This window comes from Psittacula echo (assembly GCF_963264785.1).
Source record: "Psittacula echo genome assembly, chromosome: 1".
NCBI classification, from domain to species: domain Eukaryota; kingdom Metazoa; phylum Chordata; class Aves; order Psittaciformes; family Psittacidae; genus Psittacula; species Psittacula echo.
In genome coordinates, this window is record NC_137735.1 from 114,185,471 (window position 1) to 114,205,876 (window position 20,406).

The 20,406-nt window shown below is 39.9% G+C and overlaps 1 protein-coding gene across 2 annotated transcripts in view; it reads left to right on the forward strand.

Moving 5' to 3' along the window:
- Positions 1–3,146: 3,146 nt before the first annotated feature.
- Positions 3,147–20,406, forward strand: part of BLTP3B (bridge-like lipid transfer protein family member 3B) — a gene marked incomplete at both ends in the record, with an annotated part of 57,773 nt that continues 40,513 nt past the window's right edge. For both annotated transcript variants that reach the window (XM_080622309.1, XM_080622310.1), the window contains one exon: positions 3,147–3,190. In XM_080622309.1, the coding sequence (XP_080478435.1) occupies positions 3,147–3,190 (44 nt within the window). The remainder of the gene's footprint in view (positions 3,191–20,406) is intronic.

Sequence of the window (20,406 nt, forward strand, 5' to 3'; positions counted from 1 at the left end):
AGAGCCCAGAAAGCCAACTGCATCCTGGGCTGCATCAAAAGGAGCATGACCACCAGGTTGAAGGAGGTGATCCTGCCCCTCTATTCTGCTCTTGAAAGACCTCCCTTGGAGTATTGTGTGCAGTTCTGGTGTCCTCAACATAAAAAGGACATGGAATTGTTGGAACAAGTCCAGAGGAGGGCCATGAGGATGATCAGGGGACTGGAGCACCTCCCATATGAGAAAGTTGGGGCTGTTCAGCCTGGAGAAGAGAAGGCTGCGTGGAGACCTCATAGTAGCCTTCCAGTATCTGAAGGGGGCTTATAAGGATGTTGGAGAGGGACTCTTCATCAGGGACTGTAGTGACAGGACAAGGGGTAATGGGTTCAAACTTAAACAGGGGAAGTTTAGATTGGATATAAGGAAGAAATTCTTTACTGTGAGGGTGGTGAGGCACTGGAATGGGTTGCCCAGGGAAGTTGTGAATGCTCCATCCCTGGCGGTGTTCAAGGCCAGGTGGGACAAAGCCTTGGGTGGCATGGTTTAATGGGAGGTGTCCCTACCCATGGCAGGCAGGTTGGAACTAGATGATCTTATGGTCCTTTCCAACCTTAACTATTCTATGATTCTATGTGAGATCCGCCACTACAGCCATCCCTTTTCTTCTTCTGTGACATAGTTTCTCCTCACTGGGTGAGGAGTCATTTTTGTAAATCAAGAGCAAAGAGTTTTGGTTGATAGATGAAGGAATCCTACAAACTAGTCAGCAAAGTTATCATATTAAGGTAACAGCTGATGACAGTCTCACAGGTTATTTATAAATTATCGCCTTCCTCTCTTCAAAGCAGAAGTCAGTCTCTGGGACTTTGTATCAAGCATCATCTTCACATAGTGGTGGTCTAATTATCATGAACATGCTAGCAGAAATTCATTTCCTGACAAACATGCAACTGTGATTTGGGGAATCAGTCCAAAGTCTTAAGAAACAGTCTTGGGTTGTCCTGATGCTAAATTGCACAAGGCTCTAAATAGAAGTGTCAGACACTCTGCTCAAACTAAGGGATAAACAGGGCTTCTTATGACAGGCCCTTCTAATCCCTGGGGTGTTGATCTGTGCATTTCCCCCCGTTCCTCCATTCAATGTGCTTCAGGAGATGTGGGGTCACGATTCAGATCAACCCTGCCAGACAGGCATATGTCTGGTTTCCAGTTCTGAGGTCAGTGAAGAGCCTCTGGATTTCCCTTTTTCTGTCAGACCTACACTTGCAGGACACTTGAAAGGGAACACACATCATGGGTCCTGCTTTCCTTGCCCCATGTATTTTCTTTGATGGGGTGATCTATAATGATGCTGAACAGTTTCTCCAAGACACTGGTAGATTCTTTTTTTTTTTTCCTAGTTGAGAAAAATTGAACTTAAAACCAGAATAAAAATGTTAGCTTCATACACAGCTCATTCCCACTTTCTAAATCTCTTTAAAGAGTATAATGAGGTCAGTATTACACAACTGACTAATTTCTAAATGCCTGGAAAAATCAATCAAAAACATTCATCTCCTGACCTATTTTTTTTTTTTTTCTGTTACTGCTTCATATTTCTGGCTTAAGGGTCCTTGGGGGTTTCTTTCATTTCATGTAAATTATTAATCTGTTATGTATACGAGAAGCAAAGAAAATGATATCTGATGTATTTCCTCTGCAGCTCTAGGCTATATTATAGAGGCAGCAAACCATTCTTCAGAAAGAGAACACATCTGAAAAGCTTGTTAGTTTTACAATTGTGGCTTTTTCTTCTTCTTCTTCTTTTCCAGTTAACACTACTTTTAGGGTACTTGATTACCATGACTGAAATTCTCCAAGATACCTTTTCTGAATGAGGGATCCCTAAAGAAGAGGGTAACTTGATGAACAAAGCTAATACCAAACATTTGCTTTTTAACTGACTTGAAAATACTGCTACAGCATGAGATGTTATCTCAAAATTAAAATAACTTCTTGGCTTTATACTTGCCACAGATACCTAGTGAAATGTTAAGCACCTGATTTCACAAGCTTGTGGGTTTGAGTAATTGCTGAACAATTTGGGTTAAGGGAAAAATATATGTGTATATACATATGGATTTATTGCTATATCATTATAAGTCTGTCAGTAAGCTTTTCTTCTTTTTATCTGACCTTGTTCCTTTTTTGTGGCGCTGTAGGAACAGTAGCCATCCTGGCTTTCAGCTCCACCAAGATCAGAAGGCATGCTGCTGTTTGGGCAGGGCTTGCTGCCTGAACAACTCTTCCACCTTCCTCTGGAAGAACAGATGTTGAATTTGTTGCTTCTGGTGTTGTTTGCTTGCTTGGAGTATCCTTTGGGAATAATTTTGGGGATCCCAGCTGTAAACATCTTTGAGGATTGCTTTTTCTGGCTGGAAATTAATATTGCTCATGAAACAGTAGTATAAAAAGGGTAAATGTTTCACTTGGCTAATCAGGTGAATTTACTACAACATAGCTAGAGTAATGGTGCTTATCTGAAAAAGTTAACTTTAAACATTGTTTCTGTGAGCGAGCTCAGCAGATCACCGGGTAAGAGCATGACCTGCAGCTACTAATGCCAAGTGTTACTGCACGTAGGTAACTACGCATTTTAGCAAAAGGAACTCTCGCTACATACGAGAACTAGATTTTTTGTTCTCGTTCTTGTTGCTACAATGCCTTTTAGCGGCACTTTAACAGACTTTCAACAAAAATAACAACCGGCCCACGTGGGACACACTCCACAGGCGGGAGGAGGGACGGAGCCACAGGCGGAGACACGCTAGCGAAGGAGAGCAGAGAAAGGGTGGGGGCTGCGATCGGGGGCGAGCAAGGGCTGAGAGTACTGAGGGGGTCTGCGGCAGGCGGAGGGGTCTGTTAGCAAGCGGGAGGGTGTGAAAGCTCCTACCCCGCCTCCGTCCCGCCTGTGTGGGGTGGTGGCTGCGGCTCCGGCCCTCCCCGTTACCGCCCCCCGTCACTAGGTGATGCTGCAGTCAAGATGGCGGCGTGCGCTGAGTGAGGGAAAGTGGAGGCAGCCGCTGCGCTCTTGGCGGTCTCCCCGCCTCGGGCAGGGGGAGGCGGAGGGATGAGGTGCGTCCCCTGTCCCGGCTGGTTGTCGTGAGGGGCGTGGGCTGGCAGACACCATGGCGGGGATTATCAAGAAGCAGATCTTGAAGCATCTCTCCAGGTTAGTGGGGCGCCGTGCCCCGGGTGGGCTGAGGGTTGTGCAGGGGGGAGGGTGAAGGAGGGCGGTGGCAGCTCCTGGTGCCACGGTCCACGGGGCCTGGCGCTGGGCGGGGGTACCGGGCTTCCTTCAGCCCGCGGCGGGTGGAGCAGGAGCCGTCTCCTCGGGGTGACTTCGTGGCGGAGGAGCTGTCCGGCGGTGTCAGCCTGAGGCGCGGAGGGGGCTCGGCCTGCCCGGCGCAGAACGGAGTCACCGAGTGAGTCACAGCCGGGCTCCGGTCGCCTTCCCGCCAGGCAGACGGTGCCACCCCCGCAGCCCGCTGCACGGCGTCGAGCGAGCCGAGCCGGGCGGGTGCTGCCGCGGCAGCGGGGTCGCCGGTCCCGGGAGGCGCCTGCCGCGCAGCCTCTCGGCGGGGGCTGCTGACGGGGCCCGCCAGGTGCTTCCCCGACCAGCCCGTGGCGGCGAGAAGTTGTGCGAAGCAGCATGGAAAAGGAAGGGGAAAACCCAAACGCCGCCGTAATTCAGAGGCGGCGGGTTTATGCAATCCGTCCCCGTTCCCTTGGGGTGCGGGAGCTCGGCGTGTGCCCTCCCACGTCTGGCCGCGACGGCTGAGCTCCTGCAGGCGTAGGTGAGGCCCTGGAACAAAAGGATGCGTTCCGATGCCCGAACGAAGTAACTTCCACGTTTTCTGGGTGACTGCAATCATAACTAACGTGCCTCGTGGGTTAAAACAGAAAACCAAACAACACCCCCGACTGTAAATTTTTTTTTGTAGCTGTCTGCGTCGTGTGCTTGAAAGAAGGAAAATCTGGACAAAGTACACAGTGTGATTGATACAATTTTAAAAAGGCACATTACATTTCTCCCATTTTCTAAAGAGAGACAAAAAAACCCATTAAGTACTTGATCTGTCATGATACCATAGTGCTGTTATTCTTTGGAGCTTACTTTTATATATTAAAAAATGCAACCTGAAGTACTGGTTCCTTATTTGCCTTTTTAAAAAGGTATTAATCTGTTTATGTGTGATACTTCTGAAAAGTGTTTATTTTCATCAGTGCTAATAAAGAGAGGAAAAAAGCCCTAAATGACATGACAAATTCTGACTTGACTAATCTGTGGATGATGCACAGGGAAAATATAACTGTCATTCCTTTGATATCTGTGCGCTAAAGATGCCATATGAAGCAGTAGTAGAATAATGTTTCTTCTCCATCCTACTCGTGAGGTTTGTAGCTGGGAATGCTGGTAAAGAAATCTTGTCTTCACATGAGAATAGCTGAGCACTGTGGGAATGGAAATGCAACACAAAGATGTCATCAGCCTTGAGTCAGTTTTCTAATCAGAAATGTGCTTGGAATCACTGGACTTAATTAACTGGTACAGCTTGCTTCCTATAGCACTACTGAGCAAGCTGTATGGAAAAGATATGGTCTCTAGTCTCTGTGCTACAGGTTAGAGTCTACAGTGTGCCTGTGAACTAGGCATGATAATGTGAGCTGATTTTTGTCAAGTTTTTAAAACAGATGAATAGATTAAGATTAAGTGCTTTTTAATGTTGGCAGATTTGTGTTTGCTTTCGTGTGTGATGTGATAATGCTTATTTGATTGGACTACATCAAATGATTGTGACAAGTTTAATAGTTTTTAAAAAGCGACACGGGATATGTCTCACAATCTGAGGTGTGCAATTTGAAGCTGAGGCTCATGATCCACACTATGCTGACATTGAGTGTGTTTGCTGTGTAAAATATACACACTGTTATTATTAAGCTCATTATTACGGGTGTTCTTAATCATGTGATCAGATAATACCTTTTCTTCCTGCAGAACTGGTGCTTCAGAGGTTGTAGAAGTTGGTTACGCAAGAAAACAGAGTTCAAGTGACACGAGCACCTGTAAATCTATTGGCTTTTTAAATTTCAGGAACTTAATTTTTCAACAGATATGATAATGTTCTTTTTTTTCAGAATTTTCTTTAATATGTTTTATAAGAACATAATGAAGGTAGGCTTCACACACTCTTTCATTTTAGTGTGGAGCCAGGTACATAAGGAGTTTCCTTTAATACCAAAGGACTCTTTCACTTTCTGCTCTATAACTATATTGGTGCCTGTTCTGCAGTTTTCATGGCTCCTCTAAACTAATGCTTGTTTGCCATCTTCAACAAAGCAGGTATTAGTGGCAGGATTACAATGTACTGCAATAATAATAATATAATAATAATAATAATAATAACAATAATAGCAGGACAAGTCTTTCCATTCTTTTATCGCAATTTCCTTTCATTTTTGACATTTGCATTTCTCTTTGTGTTTGAGCAAAGCCAAATCTAATATGTACTTCAGAGAACAAATAGAAGATGTGAGGCTGTACTTTCAGTTACAGGGAAGTATGTACTTTTCTGCCACAAATCACAGAATATTAGAATGGTTGAGGTTGGAAGTGATTTCTGTTGGTCATCTTACCTAGCCCCTCCAAATAATCCTTGATTTATGAAGGTTGCTGAAATATCTGTTACTCATGTGTTAGCAATTTTCAGCTTTCTTACTGTCTAGATACTGTATATGCAAATTTGAAAGTATTATGTCATTCAGCAGTGTAGTTCACATTTATCAGTTTGCGGTGCTTTTAGGTGAACTGATATGGACACTGATGTTGGGAAGGAGCCTTATCATTCTATGTTTGTTAGCTAGGGAAAAGTTTTACATAGGTATGAGTCTTTAAGGTCTGAGAATAAGAAGACCCAAACTGAATTTTGGAACAATTCTGTTATCTAAATGACCTTTTACCCTTACAAAAGGTTTTTCTCTATATTGCATCTTAAGAACTGTGAAGGTAGTAGAGTTTATTTGCTCAGTTTGTAAGAAACCTGTGTCCTATGTCAGGGTCTGGTATGAATTTTTAGCTTTCTCACAGTCTTTTAAAAACTTCTAAAATATAAGCTATGACCTATGTTTTCAAGATGCGTTGCTCTTCTCCAAGGCTGTGGTAGAAAATGAGAAGGAGGGAAGCTGACAAACAAAATTTTTTTGTTGTTCTTCAGATTATGTGGTGCTTGGTGTAGAATATGAAACTGAATGATATCTGCGAAGCTGAAGACATGAGTTTGTCATTTGGAGGCTTGAATTTTTGTCAGCTCCGTATTGTGTGAGGAGAGGTTTTTTTGTGTGAATGTGGTTGGTGGAGTGTCTTTATTTCATAAAGTATGTGCCCTAAAATGGAGCAAGTGTCTGTCTGGGTAGGGGCATTTATCTTTTACGAGGGTAGGAATGAGATACTCTACTGAGGAGTCTTCTGTGTAGTGTTGGGATCACGTAGTGTCAAGGTCTTCCCCAGTGAACTGAAACTCCTATTGAATCTTCGTATGTGCGGTTACATGTTTTCATAGGTGAGAGATTTCTTCTTGAGCCACGCTTCTTATTGCAGGATTTTCTGTGCACTGCTCTGCTATGATAGAAGCACATAGCCTTCAGCGTTACTTCTTTTTCCTGTTAGCCTTTGTAGACAACTGTATGAAACAATAGTGTTAAAAATTTCCAGGACTCTACATTGCACTATGCAAGTTCACAATAGTGTTCCTGTATGCTGTCTGTGATTATAAGAGGATCATCCACCGCAGGGCGGGTATTGATAGAGGTTGGGTGGTTTTGGCTTTTAGTATCATCAACTGAAATTCCGTTTCTAGTTAATGTGTAGTCTTGAGTCTCCTGTGTAAGAATCTGCAATATCCATGCCTCTCTGTGAAAACCAGTTTTGTTTCTCAAAATATATATCTAAGAAGCATGAAAGAAAGTTTACAAACTTTGCTTCTATATTGAGTTTAAGTAGCTCCACTGACTATGACATTCTTCATCTCAATTAGATACAATCTCTTAAATTTACCGGTGTTTTCATACATATTTCACTTTTAAATATTTCAACCTTTAAATTTACTTTCTTTGAATCTTATTTGCTATTTTCACAAAGAAAACAGAAGATTTACAGTGTTTGATATGACAGAAACCCAAATTGTTTTCAGTTTGTGTCATTAGTTAATGTTCTCCGTGAACTTAGACCTTCTTTTCTTTTGCTCACCTGAAGCAATAGATGTGAAAATAGTAAGATTTCAAAATGTACTGCAATTTTCTTCTATTGGGACAACTTTTTTCACCTCATAGTTGGAAATCATTCTAAAACACATATGAAAATTGGTTTTACAGAGAATAGCATACTAATGGCGTGACTGTCAGGAATCAGCTGATTCTACTGTAAACAGTGATATCCTACATCATCTGGCACAACTTCACTGACACATATGACACATATGACCTTCATATCACTTTGCCTTTACACCAGTAAGACATGCCTGCTTGGTGAGGGATATTGCTGTCTCAAGAGACCTGAGGTGACTCCTTTTAGCAATTTACCAGCATAACACCTTTATTTGACCAGAATGGGCTTGTTACTTCCTGTAACTGAATGCTTAAAATTATTTGGATGAGCTTTGAAACTTCTACTGGTAGCAAAAGAAGTAGATTTTTTAGCTTATTTTCAGTTTTGTATATTCCATTTCTATGTCACTTTAATTTTGTGACAGCCAAACAACACAAAGTGTGTACTTTTCTTTGAATAAGCGTAAACCAGCTTCTCTCTTTGCTTGTACTTAAGATTTTTACAGAGTGTATTCAACGTGACTTTGTTGGCTTGTGTAGTATGTGGGAAAGTTGCAAAACACAGTGTAGACTTAACAATCTGTTGTTCTGAATGAATCTGTGAAGAATCTGGATGCTTGTAGAACGTGTTCACCTAATGCCTATCTTTAAATGCTGCTCCTAGTGAAAGAATGACTTTGAAAAAGGACAGATAGTGAAGCAGAACTGCTTGAGACAGCAGAAGAGAAGGAGGAGAAAGCAACTTAAAGTTTCATTATAATCCTGTATTTCTGAAATTCCCTTCTGTTTGTAACTCAGTACTTTTTGTATTTAAGTGGAGACTTCATGCCAACAGTTTTGTCTGTGGGAATGTGTTGGTAATACTATGATGAGCTTAAGGAAATCAATAAGTGCTTTTCTTTCAACAACAGTAAAAAACTTCTTTCTTTTTTTTTTTTCTTTTTTGTAGCTGCATGCATTGTATTTCATTTTAAGCTTCTGTAACAGCATGTCTTCCGAAAGGCCAAACTGAAATTGCTGTGGTGCTTTATGAAATTATAAATGTATTTTGGAGATAAATGAGCAATAATTTATTTACTGGTAGAATTCTTAATCATTACTTTTATTAAGATTTAATATTAAATCTTGTGTTACGTCTCAGAAAGATGTCTTAAGCTTTCAGTGGCATTTGGGTTAATAAAATAAATGCACAGAATTTGATTTCTAGTTTTCAGTTTGTATTACATTATTTTTGCAAAGGTATTATAAATCTGGATGCTGATTCTGCAGGCTTTTTATTTGTAGAATTAAAGTTCTGCTGGAGCTTTGCTGAAGTCAGATAACTCGTATCTATACAAAATAAAAACTAATGCATTTACAGTATCAACAGGAATTAGCAGCATTTTACTTGTATAGTATAGGATCATTTTCTTTAAACATTTCTCAGAATAGTTTTGCTGGGAAATAAGTTTCAGAATAAAAATAATTTTAAAGATTACTTTGTGTTCAAGTATTTGATATGCTGGTGTGTAGCATTCTTAGGAAGAAAGGGTATTTGAGTAAAGCCTATGAGTAATAAAACTGTATCTTATTTTCAAATGATTATGGAGTATGTAAGAATAAAAACAAAGCCTACAGTTACATGTTTTGAAATTTGTTATTTCTCTTGCTGAAGCCTTGATGTTTTGTGGTCTTTCTTTGTTGCATTTGTTTTCTTAAATACAGAGAATGGTATAAGATATACAGAGGGGTATAAAAGTAGGTACTAAACTTCCAGAGTGAGGGGTGCATGTTAAAGTGTATTTTTTTTTTTTGTTTGTTTGTTTTGTTTTGGTTGGTTGGTTGGTTTGGTTTTTTTTTTTTTTTCCTTTCTTCTACAAGCAGATTGGCCAAAGGAGATTAGATAATTTCCGGTGAAAATCAGAATTTTGCGAATCATGAGAATAATTGCTAATAAGTCATTACAGAACTTACTGATGTTTTGGCTGTTTGCAGAGAAACTCCGGTTTCACCACGCGGTAGCTCCTGCAGGAATCATTCTGTACACCTTTGTGGAGCTGGTTCCACAAACCAGGTGAATCAGGGTTCAGATCTCTTCATTGTCCCCTCTCTTCATGAAAAGAAGCAGGAGAGGAAAGTAAGAAAAGAGCTTCAATTCAGGCTGCGACTTTTAGTACTTTCAGGCTCCCCTGCATGGATATATAGGCCTTCCTGTGTGAAGAATGGCCCCAGCACAGATTTTGTGGCAGCTCTGCCATGCAGCTTGCCATATAGCTTAAGAATGACAGAGCTTCTATTTTCTCAGAGAAGCTGGCTTCTTCTGTTGTCTGACTCCCAAGGAAGTAACCTTGGGATCAGCTACCCAGGAGTCTGGAAGTTACTTGGGTTGCATACTTCTGGAACAATTCTCATGTTGTAGTTGCTCCCATTGCTGGGGATCTGGAGACATGAAAAAAATAATTTTAACAAGGTATCTGTAATTTGATTTAGTGATACATCTTTTAAACACTGCTCAGATACCCCAGCATACTGCCCACCAAGGGCACTGCCCAAATGCTTGTGTTTTCCTGTAGCCAAAAGGAATTAATTATATTTTAGCTGAAGCATCTTTTCAAAGTAAAGACAGTTAATGAAAAAAAAGTAATTTAGGTTACCATATTTTCCCAAATTAAAGATTCTAAGTTTTAATTTTTGAGAAGCTTAATGTGCTAAAATTTCATAGCCTGCAAAATCAGAATGTCAAGTATGTGCAGGTCTTTTTAGCACTGCCCCAAATAAAAAAAACAAATCCAAGAAGTCCTGTTCTCTTATGCCTGTAGAGTTATGTTTCTTTAATGTGAATTTGAATAGATGAAGTTGAGACACCTTTAATAGGAGCAAATCACAGAATCATGTAGAATCATAGAAAGGTTTGGGTTGGAAGGGACCTTAGAGATCATCTAGCTCCAACCCCCCTGCCACAGGCAGGGACACCTTCCACTAGACTGGGGTGCTCAAAGCCCCTTCCAACCCAGCCTTGAACGCTTACATGGATGGAAATCCATGTGGGCTTGAGGAAACCTTGGGCTAGGCATAACAAACCTGAAAAGTCATCTCCTACTTCCAAATAAAATAAAACCCTATATATTCTGTATCTCCAGGCTATCTTCCTTCTCACATTCCAAATATACTTACTGAGTATCTCTGAAGCCACTTGACTATATTATATAGGCTTTTTCTGCATGATTAAAATTTTCTCCATAAGCTGCTTGCTTAACCGTGATTGCAGTATTATATCAGACAGCAAGGGATATTCCTATGGGAATCTAGCATTTTACACAAGTCTGTTTCTTTTTCAGTTCTACAATGTCATGACGTGTAACAAACTGTTGTACTGCAGTTACCTTTAGCTAAAACTCTCTTACATTATTGTATCACTCCTTTTTCCCTTTGAACTTGATCCCTTGTGTGTCCCCTGTGTCCCATTCCCTGCAGCGATCCCAGCTGGCTCTGGTGGAGATTGATTTGCTGTGAATATCCTTACTACCAAAATGAGTACCAGAAGCTTCTCGGAAGCCGTGGCAACTGACCACTTGCTTTCACCAGGAATAGGGACCTTTTGTCTGAATACCTTGTCCTCAGGTAACTTCCCCTTCTCCCACGTTTGTAGATTACAAGATTACATGTAAGAGGAGGTATGCATTTATATAAATTCGGGAGTGAAATGAGCTCTATAAAATGTTACTTGGTTTTCTCCCCTGGTTTGTTTGGATTTTTTTTTTTTTTTTTTTTTTTGTAACTTACAACTCTGGAAAAATAATTGTTTGCTATGCACATACGTGGGTTTTTTATTATTATTGAAGTCCTAAACTAAATTTGCAAAACTGGTTTGTGAAGTAAATCAACAATCCCGTTATAAATGTAAATACTGTAAACATATCTTTATGTTTTATTTTCTAAAGGTAATCATCTTCTCAATATCTTTAGGTTATTTGAATTCTGTTGTTTATAAGTTACACCTACTTAATTCCTTTTCTTAACTTGATATTTATTACCTCTGTATTGATACTTGAAGAATTGGTCAGCTTTTTACTCAGTTCATATAAGAGAGCAGCTGCTGAATTTGTAATTGTCCTTATAGTTAGTCTTATCAAAATATTTTGTTGTGATATCTGATCAGTTAGCATTAAAAAGATATCTGCTAATGTCACATTAATAAATGATGCAGTTTTCAAAAGGCGGATGTTGTTATGGTTTTACATTGCACCATTATTTCTCAATTTTAAATTTAGAAAATTATTTTGCATCAAGTGGCTTTTCTTTACATTGGATACAGAATGTTGTATTTTGAGTGGAATTTATTAGTCATCAAGAATAAGCAAATTTTTACAGCACGAGGTGTTATTTTTGCTGTCTACAGTGTGGAAGGTGCATTACCTTGCCATGCATGGTTTAGCATATTAAGGATTTTATGTTATCTTACACTCAGCATATGCACTAAGGTCTGCTGTGTAGCATTGTCATGTTTGAAACAAGTTCTTGCGGTTTGATAATATTGACCGTTTCTATGCTTGTGTAATATGTAAGAAGACTCACAGAATAGAAAAGGTAATATTGGTCTTGCTAGAGCAATATTTTACTTACACTGCATGAATTATGATCATCTTGTAAGCTCCTAATTTATGCACAGTGCTCAGCATGTGCATAAATGTCTGAGCAGATCTGCATGACACATAATTAGATAATAGTCATTGATGACAGCAGCTGTTTCAGTTCTGCCTGTTCACAAAGAGCAACCAGTAGTTTTTCCAAATAGAAAATAATCTCCTGTATATATTATTACAGAATTAACTGTAGCTTTATATACTGTCAAGAGTGTTGGTGGGGATATCAGTATTTGAGAAGGTATGGAATGGGCCTTGGTGTGAATACATGAGTGTACTAAGCTGTCTTTAGGAACTCAGCTGGAGTAGGAGTCCATGCTGAAGTCCTCCTGTGTCGTGATGAAACGGTAGCACTTATTTGTAAAGTATCAGCAGAGCAGATGTGCTACTCAGTGCTTCACCTCCTAGGGTAGGAATGACAAGGGGGATGTTCTGACACTGCACAAGGCTTGTTATACATGTATGGGCTGGTTGTTGAGTCAGGGTCCTAATTTGTGGTTTGTCTGGAAAGGAAAATCTGTGTTTAGACCCTGGTAAGTCAAAGGGTCTCATGAGTGTTAGGTGGTTCAGATCCTGTATAGAGCCTGGAAAGTCCCACTTTCTGAAGCTGTAGGGTGGTAGGTGGAGTTTTGGACTTGTCTAGTATGCTATAACTCGTGGCCATCTGAGACCAGTAGGTCCAGGCACGGTGTACGAACAGGAATGCCCTGGCATGCCCCTGAGTGCCTCTTCAAGATGATGTGCAGCAAAGCATGTAGATCCTTTCCATGCTGGACGTCCAGCAGGCTATCCAGGGTTCTCTATCTTGGACCTAGCCATCAAATACACACCTGACAATTCTACAGAAGTTCAAGGTGTGATTAAATAGAGCACACAGGCATTCATGTCGAGTGGCCGCATTATCTGTGACTAAAGGGGTGGTATTCTCCTGTACAAATTGAAGCGTGTGAGAAGGTACTAGTCAGGTATCACAGGTAGTGAGGGGTGTACTTGAAAAGTCTGGTGACAGATATAGCTTCCTCAGTTGGTATTGCCATTTAGGAGTTCCCTGTGATTCCATATAGTCTGCAGAATGAGGGAATGGTAGCCCTTGCAGCTCACAGTATCACAGTATCACAGTATGCTAGAGATTGGAAGGGACCTCAAAAGATCATCTAGTCCAATCCCCCTGCCGGAGCAGGAACACCTAGATAAGGTTACACAGGAATGTGTCCAGGTGGGTTTTGAATGTCTCCAGAGAAGGAGACTCCACAACCCCCCTGGACAGCCTGTTCCAGTGTTCCGTCACCCTCACTGAGAAGAAGTTTCTCTCAAGTTTAAGTGGAACCTCTTGTGTTCCAGTTTGTACCCATTGCCCCTTGTCCTATCATTGTTTGCCCCTGAGAAGAACCTGGCTCCATCCTCGTGACACTCCCCCTTCATATATTTATATACACTAATAAGGTCACCCCTCAGTCTCCTCTTCTCCAAACTATAGAGACCCAGCTCCCTCAGCCTTTCCTCATAAAGGAGATGCTCCACTCCCTTAATCATCTTAGTTGCCCTGCGCTGGACTCTCTCCAGCAGGTCCCTGTCCTTCTTGAACTGAGGGGCCCAGAACTGGACACAATATTCCAGATGCGGTCTCACCAGGGCAGAGTAGAGGGGAAGGAGGACCTCTCTCGACCTACTGACCACCCCCCTTCTAATACACCCCAGGATGCCATTGGCCTTCTTGGCCACAAGGGCACAGTGTTGGCTCATGGTCATCCTGCCGTCCACTAGGACCCCCAGGTCCCTCTCCTCTGCACTGCTCTCTAACAGGTCGTTCCCCAACCTATACTGGAACCTGGGGTTGTTCCTGCCCAGATGCAGGACTCTACACTTTCCCTTGTTATATTTCATCAAGTTATTCCCTGCCCAACTCTCCAGCCTGTCCAGGTCTCGCTGGATGGCAGCACAGCCTTCTGGCGTGTCAGCCACTCCTCACAGCGTAGTGTCATCAGCAAACTTGCTGGTAGTACACTCAATTCCCTCATCTAAATCGTTGATGAATATATTAAATAATACTGGTCCCAGTACTGACCCTTGAGGCACTCCACTAGGTACAGGCCTCCAACTAGACTCTGCCCCATAGACTACAACTCTCTGGCTTCTTTCCTTCAGCCAGTTCGCAGTTCATCTCACTACCTGATCATCCAGACCACACTTCCTCAATTTAGCTATGAGGATGCTGTGGGAGACTGTGTCAAATGCTTTGCTGAAGTCAAGGTAGACCACATCCACCGCTCTGCCATCCATCCACCGTGTTATTTCCTCATAAAAGGCTATGAGGTTGGTCGAGCATGACTTCCCCTTGGTAAAGCCATGTTGACTGCCCCTCATAACCCTCTTATCCTTGACATGCCTTAAGATGGCACCAAGGATAAGATGTTCCATCACTTTCCCAGGGATGGAGGTGAGGCTGACCGGTCTATAGTTACCCGGGTAACTATAGTAGCTCCTCTACTGTTAGGGCTTCTTGGGAGGAAACTGCATGGTATTTGAGAATCCACGCAGGTCACAGCATTGCTGATATGGATGGTTTTGGATAAAGGCTGGAGGATAGCCTCTCAGACCACCAGAGTTATGTTCTCTATAGACTTGCGTACTGATTACCCACTGGCTGCTAACAGTGGTGGTGAGATTTGACAATGCTATGGTGATGCTCTCTTTCTGGTGCAGGCTGTAGGAGTGCCATTGTTTGTGGGAGTTTTTTTTTGTCAGAAATATTTAAATTTATTTTCACAATTGCTTGTTTTTTAGTGCAATATACTATTCTTAAGTAAAAAACTTAAGCATTTCTGTGTCAGAGTGTGTCTGGTTAATCCTACTGTGCTGTAGGCATAAAGATATACTTTTTAAATTGTTTTAAGCTTTTGGGTTTGGTACTGTATTCTATCCTGATGTTTTCATGGGCATTAAAATGTTCTGAGTGTTTCCTTTTACTGGCTTTAAATGTGCTCTTTTTTAGTTTTGAGTGTGTTTTTGTTCTTATGTTAAGATAAATAAGCATCCAATTAGCTTTTTGTGCAGTGCTCTTTACTTTGTCATTAATGTTTTTGTTTATCTCCTCTGTTTCTAAGTCAGTTTTAAAATTCTCAGAAATGGATATAATGTCCAAGATGAGAGCATGCCATTGTTATTTTGTGGTGATATTTAGTACTACTTACCATTCATTTTTTATGCGTAGAAGTACTTTAGCCTTCATGTATCCCAGGCAGTTTTTCATCATCTGTCTCTTATCTTAGACCTTTATGTCCTAAAAACATATCTTTCAATTAGAACCCAGTAATTTCCATGAATTATATCTTCCAATATTCAGTATCTTGCATCATCGAGTCAGCTGTTGCTGCAGAGCCATTTGTTGATGTCTTGGGTTCCTCAGAAGGTCGGTTTTCTGTGCACTAGATAAACATGACTTTAATCTTACCTGTCAACTTTTACACATTTTAACTCAGCCGGTGGAGCTAAAAGTCATTTACTCCAAATCTTACATAAACCATAGGTAATGTTTTCTTGCTGTGTGAAATGCTACTTTTATATACTGCATTAAAATAAGAATATTCCTACGACAGCCAGGATCCACTCACAGGTTTCTGTTATTTCTGTTATTTCACCGATTTTTTTCTAGGGCATCACTAAATCTATTCAATGCCTTCAGATGTACTAGATATTGTTGCTCTTGCAGTCTTCTAACCAATTGCTTCATCTAACCTTAAGCCTTTACTGTATAGTTATTTTTTTTTTGCTGAAGCTTTTGTGATGCCTTTTGGTTGAAGTAGTTAAATTACAAAGAAAAGATGTGAGTTGCTTCATTCTAATCTTGTTTCACAGGTCTGAAAGATTAAAATAGACATATTTTACAGAAGCTTGGGGTTTGTGTTTTCCCACTCCCCTCCCACCTGGTCTATTACATTCATGCAGAATTTTCATTAGTGCCTTACTGTTTGAATACAGGTCAATCATTTGTTTCATCTATGAAGTCTTGTCTTTCATCTGTCTGCCATTCACCTAACGGCAGCTGAATCTTTAATCCTGTATGACTATAGTCTGTCTCACCTTTTGTTTTCTTTTTTTTGTCATACCTCGATCAAGAAGAGAATGCTACTGAGAACTCTTCTGAATGTCATTGTGCTTAGACTTGTTTTTTAATCTAGGAAGTCTGTCTTTTTCTCATCTAGGACTTGCAGCCATGTAAGTAGATCAAAGCATCTTGCTATTTTGGACTTGTGATGTACTGCCATGGGGAAAAGTATAGCAGTGCTCCTGAACTCAGTATTTGCAGGTGATGTTTTGTTTCTGAGACACTGGTATTTTCCTCCTTATTTAAAGGTGGGAGGGATTTAATTTGTTTGTTTGCTTGTTTTTAAGTTCAGGCAAATTACTGAAAATCTGCTTCGATTTGCGGTGTTACATGGGATGAGAGGAAATAATCCATAACAGTACATACACTGGTGATTCCAATGCTTTGTTTCTGTGGCAGATTTGACAAGAGTTAGTTCTGTTCCTCTTCTATTTGAGCGGTAAATCTTAAAATTTGAAGTGGTACAGTGAGCAGAACGATAGTAGACCTTACTCTGTCTGTTACCCAGTCATGGAAGGCCAGTATCTTGCTTGGAAGCTCAGTTGAAAAATGACTGTTTTTCTTGCTTCAGAAGTCATATAGAGTTCCTTAGTAATCTACTAACGTGGTTAATCCAACTCTAACAGGAAAAAAGCCCCAGTTATCTGTTCCATTTCTGCTCTTTTATTATTGATACAGTTGCTAGTCCTTGGTAGGGCTTGCTTCCCTTTTTCAGAGCTGGTTGTTTTGGACTGCACATCTTTTTAACGAGTTCTAGTTCATAACAAGATGATAAGCAAAACATGTGGCACATATTCTGATTTAATAGTCTGTGACGATTAGAGCGTACATGTAGGATCCCTGCAGGAATTTTATTTAAAAAGCAGGGGAGGCAGATGGTAGAGCCTGGTGGAAAAGATTGTATGTTCATTAGATGTACAAAACAGCTGAGAATCCCATGTCCAAATGGGATCCAGACTTTTGTAATTTCTCTGTTAAATCCAGAGGTTGGAGTTCCTGTTGATGAACTTGACAAAGCATCTGGTATTCTCTCTAAACCTTTGTGGCGTGCTGCTCCAAGCTTCATGTGGTCTTTGGCCTTCATTAGGCAAACCATAAGCTTGTGCTTTCACAGAAGTGTTTCTCCGATCTTCTCTACTGTTTTTTTATTTCTAGTTTCACTTCTTGGCCATCTTCTCTGCAAGCGTTGTGGAGTGTTCCATTCAGAGCTTCAAGCCTGCATTGTCACAAACAAAACTGGGCAAGGAAAATAAGAATGCATCTTCTGTGTAGGTGTTTTAATTGCTTTAAAGAGAAAAGAACTGAAGGTACTAAAAGAACTGTTGTGGTCCTGAGAAAATACAATGGTTTTAATTTATTACTGTACATATTCTTACTACTGTGTTGTTATTGTGCAGTCTTTTGTGCTTTTCACTAAACTCTTAGTCTGTGCTCTGTAAATTAAATTTGAACCATCAATCTAACTGCATAGTAATATTTAGTGCATATGATTTTATATATATATATGTATGTGTATATATATATATACACACAAGGGAGATATGTCAGGCTGCTTGTGATATTCACAGCTTTCTGTATTCTGGCATTTAAAGTGTAAAATATTTTATAGTATTAGTCTACCTTATGAAATTGAATATTAAATCTGAATTGAAATTCATGCTGTTGGATATAGTAATTCAAACCTGAAATCGTATATTTTGAGAAAGGAAGAGTAGCTTATGAAATTGAATCTAAATCCATGAAAACAGTTTTGCTAAGAATTATCTTGTGGTATTAGCGAACTGAGAATGTATTGCCTCAATAACAGTGATGTCTTACTGGCACAGCAAAACAGTGAAACAGAAAGCTTTGATGAACTTGACCATGTCCTTTATTTCCATTCCTGTTCCCCTTCCCTTTCATTTTTCTCTTTTCTGCTTTACTTACTTCATGTAGTGAGCAGTGGATATTAATATTTGGTCTGTTCCCCAGAAAAGAAATATTGGTCAGGATTTCATGGGATGTTGTGCAGGGAACTGGCCCAATTGTTGAGGCTTCTGCTCCCATTTGACCCAGTTTTTCAGGAGTAATTAACTCGCTCTGAGGAATGAACACCAGGGTGAAAATCATTTGGCAAGCTGGAGTGGAGCTGTTTGCATGTGCCAAGTTGGAGAGAAGAATGTGTGCATATCATGAAGTTGATGACAGTTAGTTCTGAGTAGTTATAAGAAAAACTCATAGAGAATTTTAAAATGGTTTTCCCCAAAGGTTTCTAATCATGAAGCATCATGATACAATCAAATATTTCTAATTACTGCATATTCAGAATTACATGACTCTACCCTAACTTTATGGGAAGTACTTCTCTGCTTTACATAAAACTGTATCATAAATATGATAGTTGTCATAGTTCAAGCAGTTAAGCATTTTAGGTTACAGTACTGGCCAACAGGTACAGTGCTTCTTTAGATACAGAGATAGCTTGCCAAACTTCAAAGCCATGCTGACTTCTCAGATTTTGTCTGGCAATAAATATTAGAAAACGTCTCCAACACCATAATATTTAGAATAATATTAACATTTAATAATAAAATTGAAAATTAAGAATACTAAAATACTAAATAGTGGATTTTATCTGGGCAACAATTTTATCAGTGAGTGTGTGTGTGTGTCTGTGGCACATCTTTTGCCTGAGTTTCTCATTAGCTGTGAAGCACACCAGAAAAAAAAGTCAAAGTACTCTGGCTCAGTGGGGCATGTCCTAGTTTGATGTACCATGGGGTCCTAGAACAATACCATTTGGAAGGCTGTGGTTGCCCTAAGGCTTGCCATTTATTTATTTATTTATTTTAAATTCAGAATGCTGTCCTTTTTGTCACTTGGCTCTTCTTTTAATTTTATGCATGAAGATCTGAATTCTTGTAAATTCTAGATAATGGGTATGATCACATTGTGTTTTGTAGGGCTAGCTGCCCATATAGGCCAACTTCTAATCTTTTATTTCTGAAGTTAGAGGCTGCTTTATAAAACTAAAGGTTATCCTGTTATATTAAATAGTATCAAATAGTTCTAAAGTGCTGAAAATATCCAACAGACAAACAAAAGTGTATTCTATGGAACAACTGAGTTTAGAAGGAGCAGGAAACTGGAACAGAAATGGAAGGGTTGGCATCATCAATGGAAAGTTGGCTCTGGACAAAGCAGATGGATGAAGCAGATGTGGTGTTTGTATATTATGAAGTTACTATGGGTTTTGGGGAAACACCACAGGCTTTTCAGAATCCACTCATCAGTCACATTTCACCTGTGGAAGTGGAAGGAAGAGATCTGCTGCTAGAGGTGCCTACACCTGAAATACCTTCTCACAATTCACCTGTTAAGAGTTTGTTTCTGTGACTTTCAAAATGAAGGGTTTAGTCCTACAAGTGGAAATCCTTTTATGTTGGTCTATGCTGAATGAAGCAGCACCCAGAGCATTTTTGCTTTTGCTGACTGCAGGAAAGGTAACAAATTCAAAGCAACACTCTCAGAAGAATTAATAAAAATATGGAGAAGGGGGGAGGGGAGAATTTATGCACCTTTTTTGAGATTGCTTTCCCTGTCCTGTTCCGTGTTGGGAGGGAATGGCTCATATTTTGTCTGTTTGAAGGATGTTGGAACTATCTCTAGATTGGTATTGCTGTCTCCATTCTTGTTAAATTAGATCCAGTTCATGGGCAGAAACAATTTTCCATAGCAGAATGCAAGTGTGGTTAAGTATAGCCTTTTCTTTAGCTTGTGGTAGATATAATGCTACAGCTGGGGTACCCATGATTTTTGCTGTGCTATCTCCCAAGGATGTGAACTGTCTGACATAGTCACATAGATCACAACAACAAGCCAATCACAACACCTGTAAAGTATAATGAAATGTATTGCATATGTACTCTTTTAAATAGTTAAATTTTTTAGCCCTTGTATATCAGATTGACCTTCAAGTTTTCAACCAATATTTTATATACACCATGCTGTTATGAGTGTGTAAATATATGTGTGTGTTTTTCTAATTTATATGATTAAATTCTGTGGTTAAATCTAATGAATACTGTAAATATATATAAAAATATACTGTTTACAAGGAGTAGATTTTTTTACTCCTTCTGAGTGAATTCTAGCCACTCCTGCTTCCTCTAAGGATGACAGTATAAGTTGTAGAGGTTTTTTGTTTGTTTGTTTGTTTTGTTTTTTTTTTCCTTTTGAAAAACTAAAGAAGACTGAAATAGATTCACCTCTACCTTATAGAGTTTAAAATAAATAGTTAAATATTTTGAATCAAGGATTTGTTATTCTGGGTGATGGAAAAATTAGAAGATGCCTCAT